Genomic DNA, 14,639 nt, shown 5'->3' on the forward strand with positions numbered 1-14,639 from the left:
TCCCCGTGTTCAAACAAGGAAATATCTTTTTCTTATCTTGCAGGGGCCATCCAGTCTCGGAAGAGATTTTTTAAAGTTGTAGAAGCTGGAAGGCATATTCATATTCTGAACAACATCAGTGGTGTATCTGAATCCAACATGCACACATTTCTAAAATTCCATATTTAAAACTATACATGTGTTTTCTTTTGCTGTCAGTATTAATCAAAGGCTACAACCCCAAGAACTTTACATGCATTAAGTCAGTTAAGACTTAAACATCTGTAGGATTGCAGCACTATCATAACATATGTTCCATTTATTTCAGTGGCACTTGCAGGGGATATATTGAAAAAGAGGGATTTGGACTTCCAAGTAACTTGCTGGTGCTAACTCAGACTAAGCAAGGGTGAAGTTGCCTTATTTTATTCTCTTTTTCTATGCAATAAAATGTGCAGCTCATAAAACAAAAATAAATCGGCATTGATAATTGAAAATCTTATAGTCCCGTCTTTTTGAATCTATTTACTTTTTTTAACATAATTTTTTAAATCTAGATTTCCAAGATAGCCTACAAAATAGAACCATAAAACAAATATAAATTAAATTATTAAAATTTGACCCGTCCTTGGTAGGGCATCGAAAGATGCTTCTATGGCTTCCTCTTACTCAACACCGTGATTGTATCCATCAATGGAATTTGGATCAACTTGGGAGTCTATAACCAGCAGACCCTTCTGAATTTCACTTAATTTGTCTATAATTATAGATGTTTTCGTGGAAGATAGACTTTCCCATAATGTGCCAGAAGCTACTTCTTCGAGGCTGCTAATTATTTCCTGCATCAATTCTGTGGCAGGGATGGGCCTGTCAGCCAGGAACCTTGATGCCACATCCACTTCCTTGGAGGGCCTCCTAGATAAAGCGGTTGTTCCATCCTCCATGGACAATGCAAGAAGACTGATGGTGTCTGGTCTACTGTCAGCCAGTAGGCGCGCCATACTGTTTCCGGCTAGACCTTGCTGGCTTAGGTTCTCCACATCGCTATCAAGGCCAACCAACTGCCTTGTTGGCACTCTTCATCCTGTTAGGGGGTGGGTTTGTTTGTTTGTTTGTTTGTTTGTTTGTTTGTTTGAAATATCGCATTGCCTCAATTCTGATTTTATTAAGGGAGGGTCTGGCCCTCAAAATAATATCTGCCACCTGCTGGTTACGACGTATTACAATTGCTCTGGCATTTTTGTAATCATAAAAAAGAAAGTCTACACTCTCAATGTCTTCTGCAGTAATGGAGTGCACATTTGCCTGTTTCAGGGTCTGTAGAAGATGAGTTCTTCGCTCCATCTGTGGCATTAGTCCCTTGGGTTTGGGGTAGTTACACAATGCTACTTGGAGGAGGGTTGTTCCTTAGCCAGCATTTCCTCCTCTATCTGACATGGAAAGTGACCTTTGGCTGTAGGGAGCCAGGGGCATTTCAGTGATAAGAGATCTTGAATGGCTTCCTGTCCATTGGTGTCTACTCATAGGGGGGACAGAATAGGAAATTCAGATATATTTTTTACTGGAGCCTCATCATTTGCACATTCATCCTTGTGTTTTGGACTATTTTTAAGAGTCATTTTTTCCTTTCTTTTGTTTGGTTGCTTTTGGTTTGAGGGACTTCTCTTCTTTCTCCAATAATGCAAAAAGTCTATTGAAGTTAACTCTATTACTGAATCTATTTACAAAGTCCTTTAATACAGCAACCATGGCAATCCTTTCTCCTCTTTCTGGAACTCCAGCTACCATGGCGATAATTTCTCCCTTCCCCCAGAGATCAACCCAAAGATGATTTCCTCAAAGATCACAAGGAAGCCTGATCTTCCACATGCTGCGCTTTTGCAGAAATAGCAAAAAGCTACACAGCTAATAATGTCAAGGTTGCCAGGAATAGTTTATTTCAGCTATTGAATATCTAGGTAAACAGAAATATTCTTAAATTGCTCCTGAATGTTAATAAGGAGACAAGTAACCACAGCAGGAAAGGCATTCCACAAATAGGGAACTGCTGCTGAGAAGGCCCTGTCCCAAATAAAAACCAACTAGTTAACCAATAGTAAGGGGACCTGGTGATGATGTAGTTGGTCAAGGGAGCCATGGACTCAAAAAGTTTGAAAATCACAGCCTTACATCATCACCAGCTCGCCTTACTATTGGCTGGTTGCACACATGGAGCAGAGAATTTCTCTTGTAAATTTTTGGCTGATTTTGGCATACTCTTGTCTTTCCTCCAGTGTCTTGACTTATACCCAACATTGTTTAGACTTGAGAAAAACTTAACCCTTTCCTACCTCCCTGATGTAATAAAATGTTTTTCTGTATATAACTCCTGCCTGCATCCTCATTAGATTTTTAAGAAGTTAAAAAAGTTATTTGTTATGTTGACTATTCCTTCTTCTTTATAGTAAGTGTTGTATTTCTCTGTATAGTGACATTAATCACAACTGATTTCTTCTAAAATGAAATAGTTTAGTTAATTGTTTATTTTTTTAGGTTTCAAGCTGATTTATAGAAACTTTAATTACAGAGAAGTTGTAAGGAAATGCTGCAGTTTAATATAACATATAAACAGTATGCTGTTTACTTAAGTATAGATCATTTACATTTTAAAACCTTTTGCAGTTATGGTGTTTTGGTGTTCTGGTCCTTTGTGTAACTGAATGATTTGATACTCAGCTAGAAAAGCAAACATGTATCTGAGATGTGTGTTAGTTTATTTTTTCAGCTGCACACTTCTTGGGGCCCAGGATGCAATATAACTCATAAAATGATAGCTTAATCAGGCAAAAACATCATGGTATGTGTGGATGTGACTGTCTGCCTTGGTTGTGCTTCTTTGATTTTTATGATTGAGATTATATATGTACATATGTAGTTTGCTTTTCAGACAAGTGCTATCTCCCAAAGCTGCTTGCATCAATCAGAAATGAAACACAAGCTTTTACTTCAGATTTACAAACTAAAAAGGTAACACACCCAATGAGTTGAGCATCACATACCAAGTTTAATTATTTTTAATTACCCCGCTGTTCACTAACTGGGTCCCAAAGCAGATTACACACACACACACAGAGAGAGAGAGAGAGAGAGAGAGAAATGAGAATTTTAGTGCTTAAGATAAGGATGATTTGACTTGAAAAAGTGTTAGATTAGGCCTACAATGGAGACTGTTCCATTGGGTTTACAAACAGACTCTCTATTGGTGAGTCAGGTTCACTCAGTGCATGTTCATGCTGCTGTTTTTCTGAGGCTCATAATTCTTAATCGTGAATTGCCCTGCTCAAGTGAACCCCCTTAGACTGCATCATACTTGATTGGGTAAACTATTACTTGTACATTTTATTTCTCTAAAAGCCAGTAGGGAATAACCTTCTTTTTTAAAAGAAGAAGCCCACCAGATCCAGAGATCTAATTTAAAATTCTTTATCTGCCACAGACTTTTGGGTACATTATTACAGTATGCTTTCAGTCAACTAGCCATGGCTTACAACAGAAACAAAACCGTAGTCTAGTGGCACTTCAACAGCTAGCAAATGCATTATTGCATAGATTTTCAAGGTTAACTGTAATGTTACCTCTGATGTAACAAATTGTATACGAAGACAACTTAGGCCATAATGTGTTAGTCTTTAAGATGCCAGTACTTTTCTTTTTTCTTTTGCAAAAATTGCACTATGATGTACTGATTCTTATCTGGGGCAATACAGTGACAAAGAAACGAGGGAACCACCCTCACCCACAATTCTCACTTAGGGCCTTTGTAATGGTTCAGTCTCTCACATGGAGTGATATTAAGTAGCTTTACAACACCCTAGACTCACATTCTGCACAGCAAAACAAACGGAACAAACGCAATGCCAGTTACCACTCAATAATACATCACTAACTTTATCCTAGCGGATAATAAATTCAGTAATACAAATTTAAGGGGGCGGCACCCTTGCTCTTGTGGTGATTCAGAAGGGGCAACTCAGTATGTACAGGATATGTATAGATTATGAATGACTTGAAGATTATTATCAAACTGACAATAACATGTCAAAGAATATGGTAGTAGTAGATTAGTGTGAAATTGATGGTGCTTTGAAATGAACTGTAAGGGAGCCACTTTTTATGCATTCTAATATAGATAACAAAGTACAAAATATTGCGGCCAAGTATGAAGATGCATGTCTGCATTTATCAGTGTGTTTTCTTTGAGAATACATATTATTGTGTAGCAAATACCCTTATTAGATTCCATCAGTACGAAGTTTGGTTACGAAGCATTGCATCACCACAATTAGCTTATAATAAGGGCAGTTTGCTTCTGGGCACTTAATGTAGGAGGGGGAGAATGAGAGAGGGAGAGTCAAAATGGCAGAAGAGAGTGGGATGGGACCACGGAAATAGCAACAGTGGTAATTGCTAATGGCTTTGTCAAATAATGGTAGGTAGAAGTATTGATGTAAGAGAAACTGAGGAGTGTTTGTTGCAGACAGAAATAGCAGCATACGTTGTATCTAATGATTTTGGTACACAGATCTTAGGACTGGAAGTTATTAACACATGTGACTGATACTGGAAACATGTTTGATGAATTTGTTGATAAGAGCTGGGCCTCAGGAAACAAGTGGACCCTACACAAAGTTCAATGTAATAAAAATTAAAAGAAGAACTCACGTTGACTTTCCCTAATATTATTCTACATCCTTTTCTATAGAGGTTTTTCTCTGTACTGCCACTGGTCTGTCTGAACCCCTGAAGGGGAGGTAACAAAGGTGGAGTTTCAGACAGACCTCTGGCTGGAGATACAGAAAAAGAGGGAGGAAATTGGGGGTTGGAGTGCTGGCAGGGAGAGAACATTGTGTACAATAGAGTAAAGTGAGAAACTGGCTAGCTAAAATGAGTCTTGCAGTGCAAACCAATGCATATTTACTTAGGAGGCAGTTCCACTGTATCAGTGGATTTATTGTTAGGAAAGTGTGCATAGGATTAAAACCTTAAGGTGTTTTTCAACAGGAAGAAGTAAGAATAAATTAATTGAATATCAACTGGTGAAAAGGTCCATAAATAAAGATCAATCTAAAAACTACAAAGTGTGCAAGAGAGGAAGATATAACAAGCAACAAAGAGCCAGAGGAATCTAAGTGCAGATAAGAAGACTGAGATCATAGAGATGGAAAGGAGCTAGAGATTGATGGGAAACAAATGGCTCTCCAGATATTTTCATTATTATGAAATGTATATCACACCCCTCCTCAGAAAGGTTCCCAGGATGGCAAACACAGCAACAATAAAACAATACATCAAAATGTCTAAAAACAATCTTTTAGAAGTCTTAAGAAACAGTCCAAAAGTCTTAAAAATTACATATTTTTACAGGTAATTTCAGGGTTGTCAGGATCAATATCCTTCAGCAATCAAACAATTGTGTAAACAGGAATTTTTAAAATACCTGCTAAAAGTTTGAGTCGGGACAAGAGGAAATCAAGTCAGGACAAGAGGAAATCAAGGGGATGGGGCACATGGAAGTGTTAGATGGGGTGATGAAATGGAGAACAGACTAAGGGCTGAGAGATTGAAGAAGAGAGAGCAGGAAATGGGGGAAGGGAGAAGATAGAGGTAAAGAGATACTGAAGAAGGAGGCAAAGTCTTTAGCAGAGGGGAAAGGAGGTTAAAACATTGGAACAGGCCTAACTAAGGAAGACATCAAAGATAAAGAAGAGTGATAAGGATTACTAGAGTTTCAGCACATTCTAGAGCTGCAGTATTGGAACTGTCTTATTTGTTATTATCTCTGTTGATCTTACTAAGTTTCTCTGGGATTATTTTCAGCTAAAAAAAGAGTAAAATCCTTTAAGTAGAAGTAGAATTGTAAGTGTTGGAAGGGACTCCAAAGGTCATCTAGCCCAACCCCTACAATGAAGGTATCACAACTTAAGAATCCCTGACAGGTGGCCATCCAACCTCTGCATAAAAACCTCCAATAAAGGAGAGTCCACCACTCTCCTCAATAGTCCATTCCACTGCCAAACAGCGCCTACTGTCAGAAAGTTTCTCAGACTACTAAATGAATACTGTTTTTGATCAGGATAAAATAATTTGTAGAGGATGAATTACGTCAGTTCATTTGTCTTTTCCAAAGGCGTTTGCAAATTTAAAAAAGGTATACAGTGGATCCTCTGGTTGCAAGCGGGATCTGTTCCAGAGGCCCGCTTGCAACATGAATAGAACACAACCCGCAGCCGCGCATCTGCGGACGCGTGGGTTGTGATTCGCCGCTTCTGCACATGCGCGTAATGACATTTTGTGCATCTGCGCATGTGCGAGTGGCAAAACCTGGAAGTAACCCTTTTCGGTACTTCTGGGTTGCCACGGGACGCAACCTGAAAAAATGTATCATGAAGCAAACGTAACATGAGGTATGACTGTAGATTGTTTAGGAAGAACAACAATAAAGGGCATTGAACATGAATTTATAGCGGGGGGGGGGGAATGACCGGGACCTGTAGCATCCAGATAATGCCATATTTGTTCATTGCCCCAGAACAACAAAGAGTCTTTGTGGCACCTTGAAAACTAACAGATTTATTATGACATAAGCATTCAGCCGCTCAAGTAGAAAGGTAGCACAGTGAAGACGTAAACAAGGAAAGAGAACGAATAGGACAACAGAAGTGAGGGAATCAATTGAAACAGCAGTGTTAAATAGTGAAACTGTCTCACTGAGGGAAGAAGAAAAGAGAATCTGGATAAAGAGTGTGACTATTTTAGTAAGAGGGTCAGACAATGTAGAATCCCAGAGAAGCATAAAGAAAGGACGTGTTTCGGACAGTGGAAAAGGAGAACAACACTGAAAAAAGAAAAAGTTATCAAATCCATTACATGCAGAGTAAGTACAAGTCGTATTAAAGAAACCAAACACATCAACGAGGCTGAAAAAAGATTGGGCCTCCAAGTTGGCAAATTGATCAATATGGAAATGAAATCATCCAGAATAAGAACAGGAGGAGGATAACTCAGTGAGAAGGAAAACTGAAGTTCAAAGTCAGATAAGAAGTTAGCCAAGAGACTAAGAAGACAATAAATCACAGTAAGAAGAATAGCAGAATGAAACAGAAACATAATACCCAAAATAAAAAGGAAGAATACATAAGAAATTAAGATGCGAAAACAGAAAAGGCACAATAGGAGCAATTTCCATATCTCCATCTGGACCCATCACATGAAGTGAAAAGTGTGTGATCGCCAAGAGATGCAGGAGTAACAGAATTAGTTGAGAACCAAGTCTCTGTTGGAAGAAAACAGGAAAAACAGCATGAAATAAGTCATGAAGAATAATCACCTAATTGACAGTCAAACAACAGTTCAGTAGAGTGCCAGAAAAGAAAATAGATGAATGGAATAGAAATAAAATTAGGCAGACACTAGGGTCTAGATTCAAAGAAGCACCACGGGACGGTATCAACAGATGAGACTGATTAATAGCATAGGAAAAATAGGACCAGCCAGCGAATAAGTAAGAGCGTGGCTGAGTGAGGATAACATACACCTAAGAGTTCTTGAAGAACTTAAGTGTGAAATGGTTGATATTCACTAAAATCAGTTTATCTGAGAATTGAAAGGTAGTGCAACACTGTTTGTTTTTTAAAAAAGGGTGCATGGATTTTATGGAAAATATAGGCATGTTTCCTAATGCCTGTCCGCATAAATTAGTGGAAAGCATTAATATGCTTAGATTTTTAATCATATTGAAGAATAAGACTTTAAAATGAAGGAATGACATTGCTTCTAGAAAGCAAAGTTCTGCCTCACTGTTTGGAACTGATGGGTGTATAAACAAGCATGCAGATAGGAGTCATCCAATATGGGGACTTCCCAAAAGCATCTGAGTAAATGAAGTGGTCATGGGATAAAACAATGTCTTTTAATAGATCAGTAGCTGAATGAGGAAGTATTGAAGAATGGGGAACTATTAGAAAGAAAATAGGAATTATGAGCAGACAACGTAAGTTAACAGTGAAGTCCTGTAAGGATCTGTGTTAGGCCAGTGCTACTTTCTTATCTTCATATATTCATAAATAGTCAGGGGAGAGCAATATGATAACCAAGTTTATGGATTATTCCAGATTATTTGTGATGGTAAAACACAAGCAAACTGTGGAGAAATCCAAAATATCTGTTGAAGCTGGGTTAAAGGACAACAGAAAGACAAATGTGGTACAGTGTAAGCGAGAATCAATGCGCATTATGGGAGGGGGGAACACAACTTCACACATAAAGTAAAGCAACTCTATGGGGGTGGGAGGAAGCAGCACTATTTTCAAAGTTGGGCTCATTTCAACATTTTTTGTTTGTTAACTCTGGGCTGGTGTACCTGAGAGGCCCAAGGAAATGAAACAGCCAGACCTAGTTAGAGGTGAGAAAGAACAGGGGATTCACATGATGCAAGTAGTCAATATGCATGTTGCAGTTATTCATTTGAGACTATCTAGTAAAGTTGCATTTGGTATGGGATTAGGAGTAAAAGCAGCTGAAAGGTAATTCCTACTTATCTGGCTATCTGCAGTATCACTGTTGGAAGCATTTTGTGTATGTTGAAAAGTGGGGTTAGGGCGAATATTTGGCACAAGGGTGCTTAACTGTGCTTCCCTGTGCATATTAAAACAAGTAGAATATATTTCATTTTTAAAACCCTCTTTCATCCCATAGAATTGAGGCAGGCAAACGCACCACGAGTAGACTGTTCCTTCCTTGGTTTTGTTACCCTGCCTCCTTCTTCCAAGAATCACATCGCTCAAAGCAAATGGAAGTTACCGTATTTTTCACCCTATAGGGCACACCGGCCCATAGGACGCACCTCGTTTTTTGGGGGGGAAATGAATAAAAAAAATTTATTCCCCCCCGCAGCCGCGGGACTGGGGTGGGGGAAGCCCGAGCTTCCCCCGACTCCAGCCCCCAGAACAGGCTGCTATCCGCAAGCCTTGCAAGCCCGCGGGAACTCCCCCCGGGAGCGCAAGGCTGGCGGACACCTGCGCAAAGCACGGGGCATCCTCCGGAGGGCGCCCCATGCTTCGGGCTGCAGGCTGCCGCCCGCAAGCCTTGCGAGCCCGCGGGAACTCCCGCCGGGCTTGCAAGGCTTGCGGATAGCTTCCTGAAGCCTGGAAAGCGAGAGGGGTCGGTGCGCACCGACGCCTCTCGCTCTCCAGGCTTCAGCGAAAGCCTGCATTCGCCCCATAGGACGCACACACATTTCCCCTTCATTTTTGGAGGGGAAAAAGTGCGTCCTACCGTATTTTTTGCCCTATAGATGAGGTCCGCTGGGCCTCTTTTCCTTCTCCTAGCTGTTTGCAACATGAAGATTTGGTACCATGGTAATGTTGGCAGTATTGTTTTTCTGCTGGAGTTGTTGGGAATGTAGTTTCCCTAGTCCGTGACCAGGTCAAGGGAAGTAATAGTACCACACTATTCTGCCTTGGTCAGACCACACCTGAAATACTGTGTCCAGTTCTGGGTGCCACAATTTAAGAAGAATATTGACAGGCTGGAAAGTGTACCGAGGAGGGCAACAAAGATGATGAAGGGGTCTGGAAACAAAGCCTTATGAGGAGCGGTTAAGGGAGTTGGGTATGTTTAGCCTGGGAAAGGGGAGACTGAGAGGAAGTATGATAGCCATTTTCAAATATCTAAAGGGCTGTCACATGGAGGATGAAGCAAGCTTGTTTTCTCCTGCTCTGGAGGGTAGGACCCAAACCAATGGATTCACGTTCCAAGAAAGGAGATTCTAACTAAACATCCTTCTGATATAGTAAGAGCTGTTAAACAATGGAACAAATTCCCTTGGGAAGTGGGGGTCTCCTTCCTTTGAAGTTTTAAGCAGAGGTTGGATGGCCATCTGTCATGGACGCTCTAGCTGTGATTCCTGCATTGCAGGGGTGGTGGTCTAGATTACCCTTGGGGTTCCTTCCAACTTTACAATTTTATGATTCTATGCATTTACCTCTCCCACCATCTTCAGGATGAGAACAATGTAGGAGACAGCAGAGGGAATTGGACTCACTGGTCCATTGGAATATGATATTTCCTTTTTGGCCCAATTCCTTTTTGTGGTTAGTACAAAGCTGCTTGCATTTTTGTTGAAAATGCTGTTAAATAATATGAGTGAGGCAGATTGTAGAGTGCATTGGTTTTGTTGTCTGTAGACAGTGAATGAGCTATCTTATTCATGAAACATTGGTTATTGAAATCACTGCCAGCTACAGTGAGGGGGGAAAGTATTTGATCCCCTGCTGCTAAATTTGCCCGTTTGCCCTCTGATGAAGAAATGACCAGTCCATAATTTTAATGGTCAGTTTATTGTAGCTGTGAGAGACAGAATAACAACAGGAAAAACCCCCAGAAACCAAGAAGACAAAAGTCAGAGATTGATATGCATTATAATGAGTGAAATAAGTATTTGATCCCCTATCAGCCAGCCAGATGTCAGGCTACCTGGTATCTTCAATGTATGTAACGAGCTGAGATTAGAAGCACCTGCTGTAAGGGAGAGGTCTTACCTGTAATCCCAGCTCGTTACAGTACCTGTACAAAAGACACCTTTCGACAGAAGCAATCAATCCAGCAGATTCCAAAGTAGCTACCATGACCAAGACAAAAGAGCTGTCCAAGGATGTCAGGGACAAGATTGTAGACTTGCACAAGGCTGGACTGGGCTACAAGACTATTGCCAAGCAGCTTTGTGAGAAGGTTATAACAGCTGGTGCAATAATTCGCAAATGGAAGAAACACAAAATAACTGTCAACCTCCCTTGGTCTGGGGCTCCATGCAAGATTTCATCTCATGGAGTTGCAGTCATCATGAGAACGGTGATGAAGCAGCCCAGAACTACATGGAGGGGAATTTGTCAATGATCTCAGGGCAGCTGGGACCATAGTCACCATGAAAACAGTTGGTAACACACTATGCCATGAAGGACTGAGGTTTTGCAGAGCCCACAAGGTCCCCTTGCTCAAGACAGCACATGTACAGGCCCACCTGCAGTTTGCCAATGCACATCTGAATGACCCGGAGGAGAACTGGGTGAAAGGGTTGTGGTCAGATGAAACCAAAATCGAGCTCTTTGGCATCAGCTCAACTCGCCATATTTGGAGGAGGAGGAATGCTGCCTACAACCCCAAGAACACCATCCCCACCATTAAACATGGAGGGGGACATATTATGCTTTGGGGGTGTTTTTCTGCTAAGGGGGCAGGACACCTTCACCGCATCGAAGGAACGATGGACGGGAAAATGGGTCGAGGATGCGTATTCCAGCATGACAATGACCCAAAACACATGGCCAAGGCAACAAAGGAGTGGCTCAAGAAGAAGCACATGGAGGTCCTGGAGTGGCCTAGCCAATCTCCAGACTTTAATCCCATCGAAAATCTGGAGGGAGCTGAAGGTTCGAGTAGCTACACATCAGCCTCGAAATCTTACTGACTTGGCGAGGATCTGCAAAGAGGAGTGGGACAAAATACTTCCTGAGATGTGTGCAAACCTGGTGGCCACCTACAAGAAACGTCTGAACTCTCTTAATTGCCAACAAGGGTTTTGCAACCAAGTACTAAGTCATCTTTTGCAAAGGGATCAAATACTTATTTCACTCATTATAACGCGCATCAACCTCTGACTTTTGTATTCTGGGTTTCCGGGGGTTTTCCTGTTGTTATTCTGTGTCTCACAGCTACAATAAACCGATCATTAAAATTATAGACTGGTCATTTCTTCGTCAGAGTGCAAATGGGCAAATTTAGCAGGGGATCAAATACTCCCCCCCCCCAACTGTATCCCTATGTTCTGCCTTGCAACTTTCACGCTAACTCAATCCTTGGTCAGGTCTGAGAAACAACTCCTTCCATTAATGTGCTTTTTATTGACTGTATGCAAATCTGCTGTACTACACTTATATTTAGCACTTAGCCGCTTGTTTAACTCCCAACATTTCTGAAAACTGGTAGAATCCCATCCTCCTGAATATGCCAGTTTCCAACACCCTTTATCTATAGGAATGGGGGTGGGGGGTGGAGACTGAGAACATACAGCAATCTTGTATATAAGAATTCATGTTTCTACAAGGACCACCTAGAAACATTAGGGTGGGAAAATGGGTGATGAATTTAGCCTAGGCTCAACTTGTTCGTGTGCTATATGCATTAACACATGGGGGCAATGGATCAAAATGGAATTCACATGTAAGATTTTTTGAAGTGGCGATTTTGTGATGTAGAGCAGATTTTTAAAATTAGTAGCTCCGCCGGACTCTCTCTCTCTCTCTCTCTCTCTCTCTCTCTCTCTCTCTCTCTCTCTCTCTCTTCCCTCATACCCCGTTTAAGGATTTGGATTATAAAAAACCCCCAGAGTTAGCACGCTCCATAGAATCCAGCTCTCACTTCTCCCCCTCCCCCCTCCACTCCTGCAGCGTTTGTACTTTGACTACTTCCTGGTCTCACAGAAAGGGGCAGTGCTGAGTTACAAGGACAAAAATAGACCTTTACAGAGAAATATAGGGATTGTAAGTGTGTGCGCGCGCCTGCCTCTCTCTCTCTCTCTCTCTCTCTCTCTCTCTCTCTCTCTCTCTATGTGTGTGTGTGCGCGCGCGCGCGTGTGGCGCTGAGAGAAAGCCAGCATTAGGTTTCCAGGAGGAGCCCTTTTCTTTTTCACTGTGTGTTGGGGGTTTTTTTTTTGGTACAGATTTTTGTTCTGTTTTAAAAAACACTTACCTCTCCCGGAAGCTTCTCTGCATCCCTTTGGGGGAGGAAAAAGAAACCAACTGTGATCAGAAACGACCAGAAACCATTTTATTTGAACAACTGGTGGGGAAGAAAAGAGGAGAGATACAATCACAGGGATATAAATATCATCCGTTAAAATTTATTTCTTTGCACTATTTATTTATAATCCTGTTCAGTCTGACATCCACCCTAAGCGATAGCAATGGGGTGTTTGGGCAACAGCAAAACGGAGGATCAGCGTATTGATGAGAAAGCACAGCGAGAAGCCAACAAAAAAATAGAGAAGCAGTTGCAGAAAGAGCGACTGGCTTATAAAGCCACACACCGTTTGCTTCTGCTGGGTAAGGAAGAACGGCTTTTTGGTGGGGGAGGGCGATGAGGGTGCAGTGGTGCAGTTCAGTTTCCCATGGCAGGCAAGCAAACTATACTATTTATGTGCAAGAGAAAATGAGATGGAAAGAATGCAGACCTGCTTTATAAATTCTGTGTGCGTGAAATGCACAAATTGCCCTAGGTATGTGTAGAGAAGAGTTGAATGTTTTAGGAAAACAGAGATGCTTCCATTCTGTCTTTCCCCATTTTCCCCTCCCCTAAATGTATACATCACACATTTTTCTTCTTTTTCAGGGGCTGGTGAGTCAGGAAAAAGCACTATTGTCAAGCAGATGAGGATCTTGCATGTAAATGGATTTAATTCAGAGTAAGAATTCTTCTTATTTGGAGGGGGGTGGAGAGAAAAAACCCCCACACAAACCCCAACAAGATGCATTAGAAACACATTAAGCCAAACTGGTTAACAGATCTTTCTTATCCTTTGTATGTAGCTTGTTGGTAATTTACCTCCATCAACTTACCCTATTAGCATGGATATTACTGCTCATATATATTAAGAGAGGCATGAATTCCTTATTTTTCCTCTCCTGGTCCTTCTGCTGTATTTTACACTGTTGCTACTGCAGTGTTTAATAGGCCCTTGTGTAGCAACAACATGGCGACTACTTCTTACAACAGCAAATAACTAAATATTGCCTGAGTATTAACAATATATTAGGTCATGCGTGTGTAAATGTAGATATAGATATAGATGTGTTTGTGTGTGTGTGTCAAGTACATATTTGAACTATCCTCATTTTTAAAGTTAATAAAAAAGAAATCAGTTTAACATGATGGTGTTTTGTTATAAAGTGTCTGTAGACTGTATTATTTATGTCAGATTTTTCTGAGAATGCCATATTTTGTGATTAGACATTTTCAGAAATGTAGAATTTGAGTCAGTTCATGGTAAAAGTAAGCAGTTTTTTAAAATAATCCCTCCACCCCTTTTTAAAAAATGCTTATACATTGTTATTTGTCATGTGGCAGAAATATAAATAATTTATTTTGATTAAAATTGTACACTACATTTTCCACTATGAAATATTAGGGATAAAAACAGCTATTAAAATTTGAACTTCAGCATCTCAGTAGCAGGTGAACACTCACAACAACTTGGCTAAATTGATTTGTGTTTGATTTCATACAGAGAAAAGAAACAGAAAATTCTGGATATTCGGAAAAATGTAAAAGATGCAATTGTGGTAAGAAAACATTTTTATTCCTTAAATGTATATACTTAGTGATTAGGATTGTGATTGCAGAGGAGACCCCGCAGATAAGTTGTTCAGATAAGTCCAAATCACCTAGTAATTCTGTGTGTGATTTATCTCTGTTAATATGTCCTGTTCCTTTGCTTATTCTAGACCATAGTTTCAGCAATGAGCACTTTAATACCTCCAGTTCCACTGGCCAACCAAGAAAACCAATTTCGAGCGGACTACATCAAGAGTATAGCTCCCCTTTCTGACTTTGACTACACACAGGTAAGA

The 14,639-nt window shown here is 40.6% G+C and overlaps 1 protein-coding gene across 4 annotated transcripts in view; it reads left to right on the plus strand.

Moving 5' to 3' along the window:
• Positions 1-14,639, plus strand: part of GNAL (G protein subunit alpha L) — a 146,401-nt gene that overhangs the window by 58,974 nt on the left and 72,788 nt on the right. For 2 of the 4 annotated variants that reach the window (XM_081014215.1, XM_081014213.1), the window contains exons 2-4: positions 13,402-13,474; positions 14,297-14,351; positions 14,514-14,633. In XM_081014215.1, the coding sequence (XP_080870341.1) occupies positions 13,440-13,474; positions 14,297-14,351; positions 14,514-14,633 (210 nt within the window). In that variant the 5' untranslated portion in view covers positions 13,402-13,439. Of the gene's footprint in view, positions 1-12,644; positions 13,116-13,187; positions 13,289-13,401; positions 13,475-14,296; positions 14,352-14,513; positions 14,634-14,639 lie in introns of those variants that run through there. The other 2 variants (XM_081014214.1, XM_081014216.1) reach the window with 2 other exon arrangements.

Source organism: Podarcis pityusensis, assembly GCF_964106645.2.
Source record: "Podarcis pityusensis genome assembly, chromosome: 7".
In the NCBI taxonomy this organism is placed as follows: Eukaryota; Metazoa; Chordata; class Lepidosauria; order Squamata; family Lacertidae; genus Podarcis; species Podarcis pityusensis.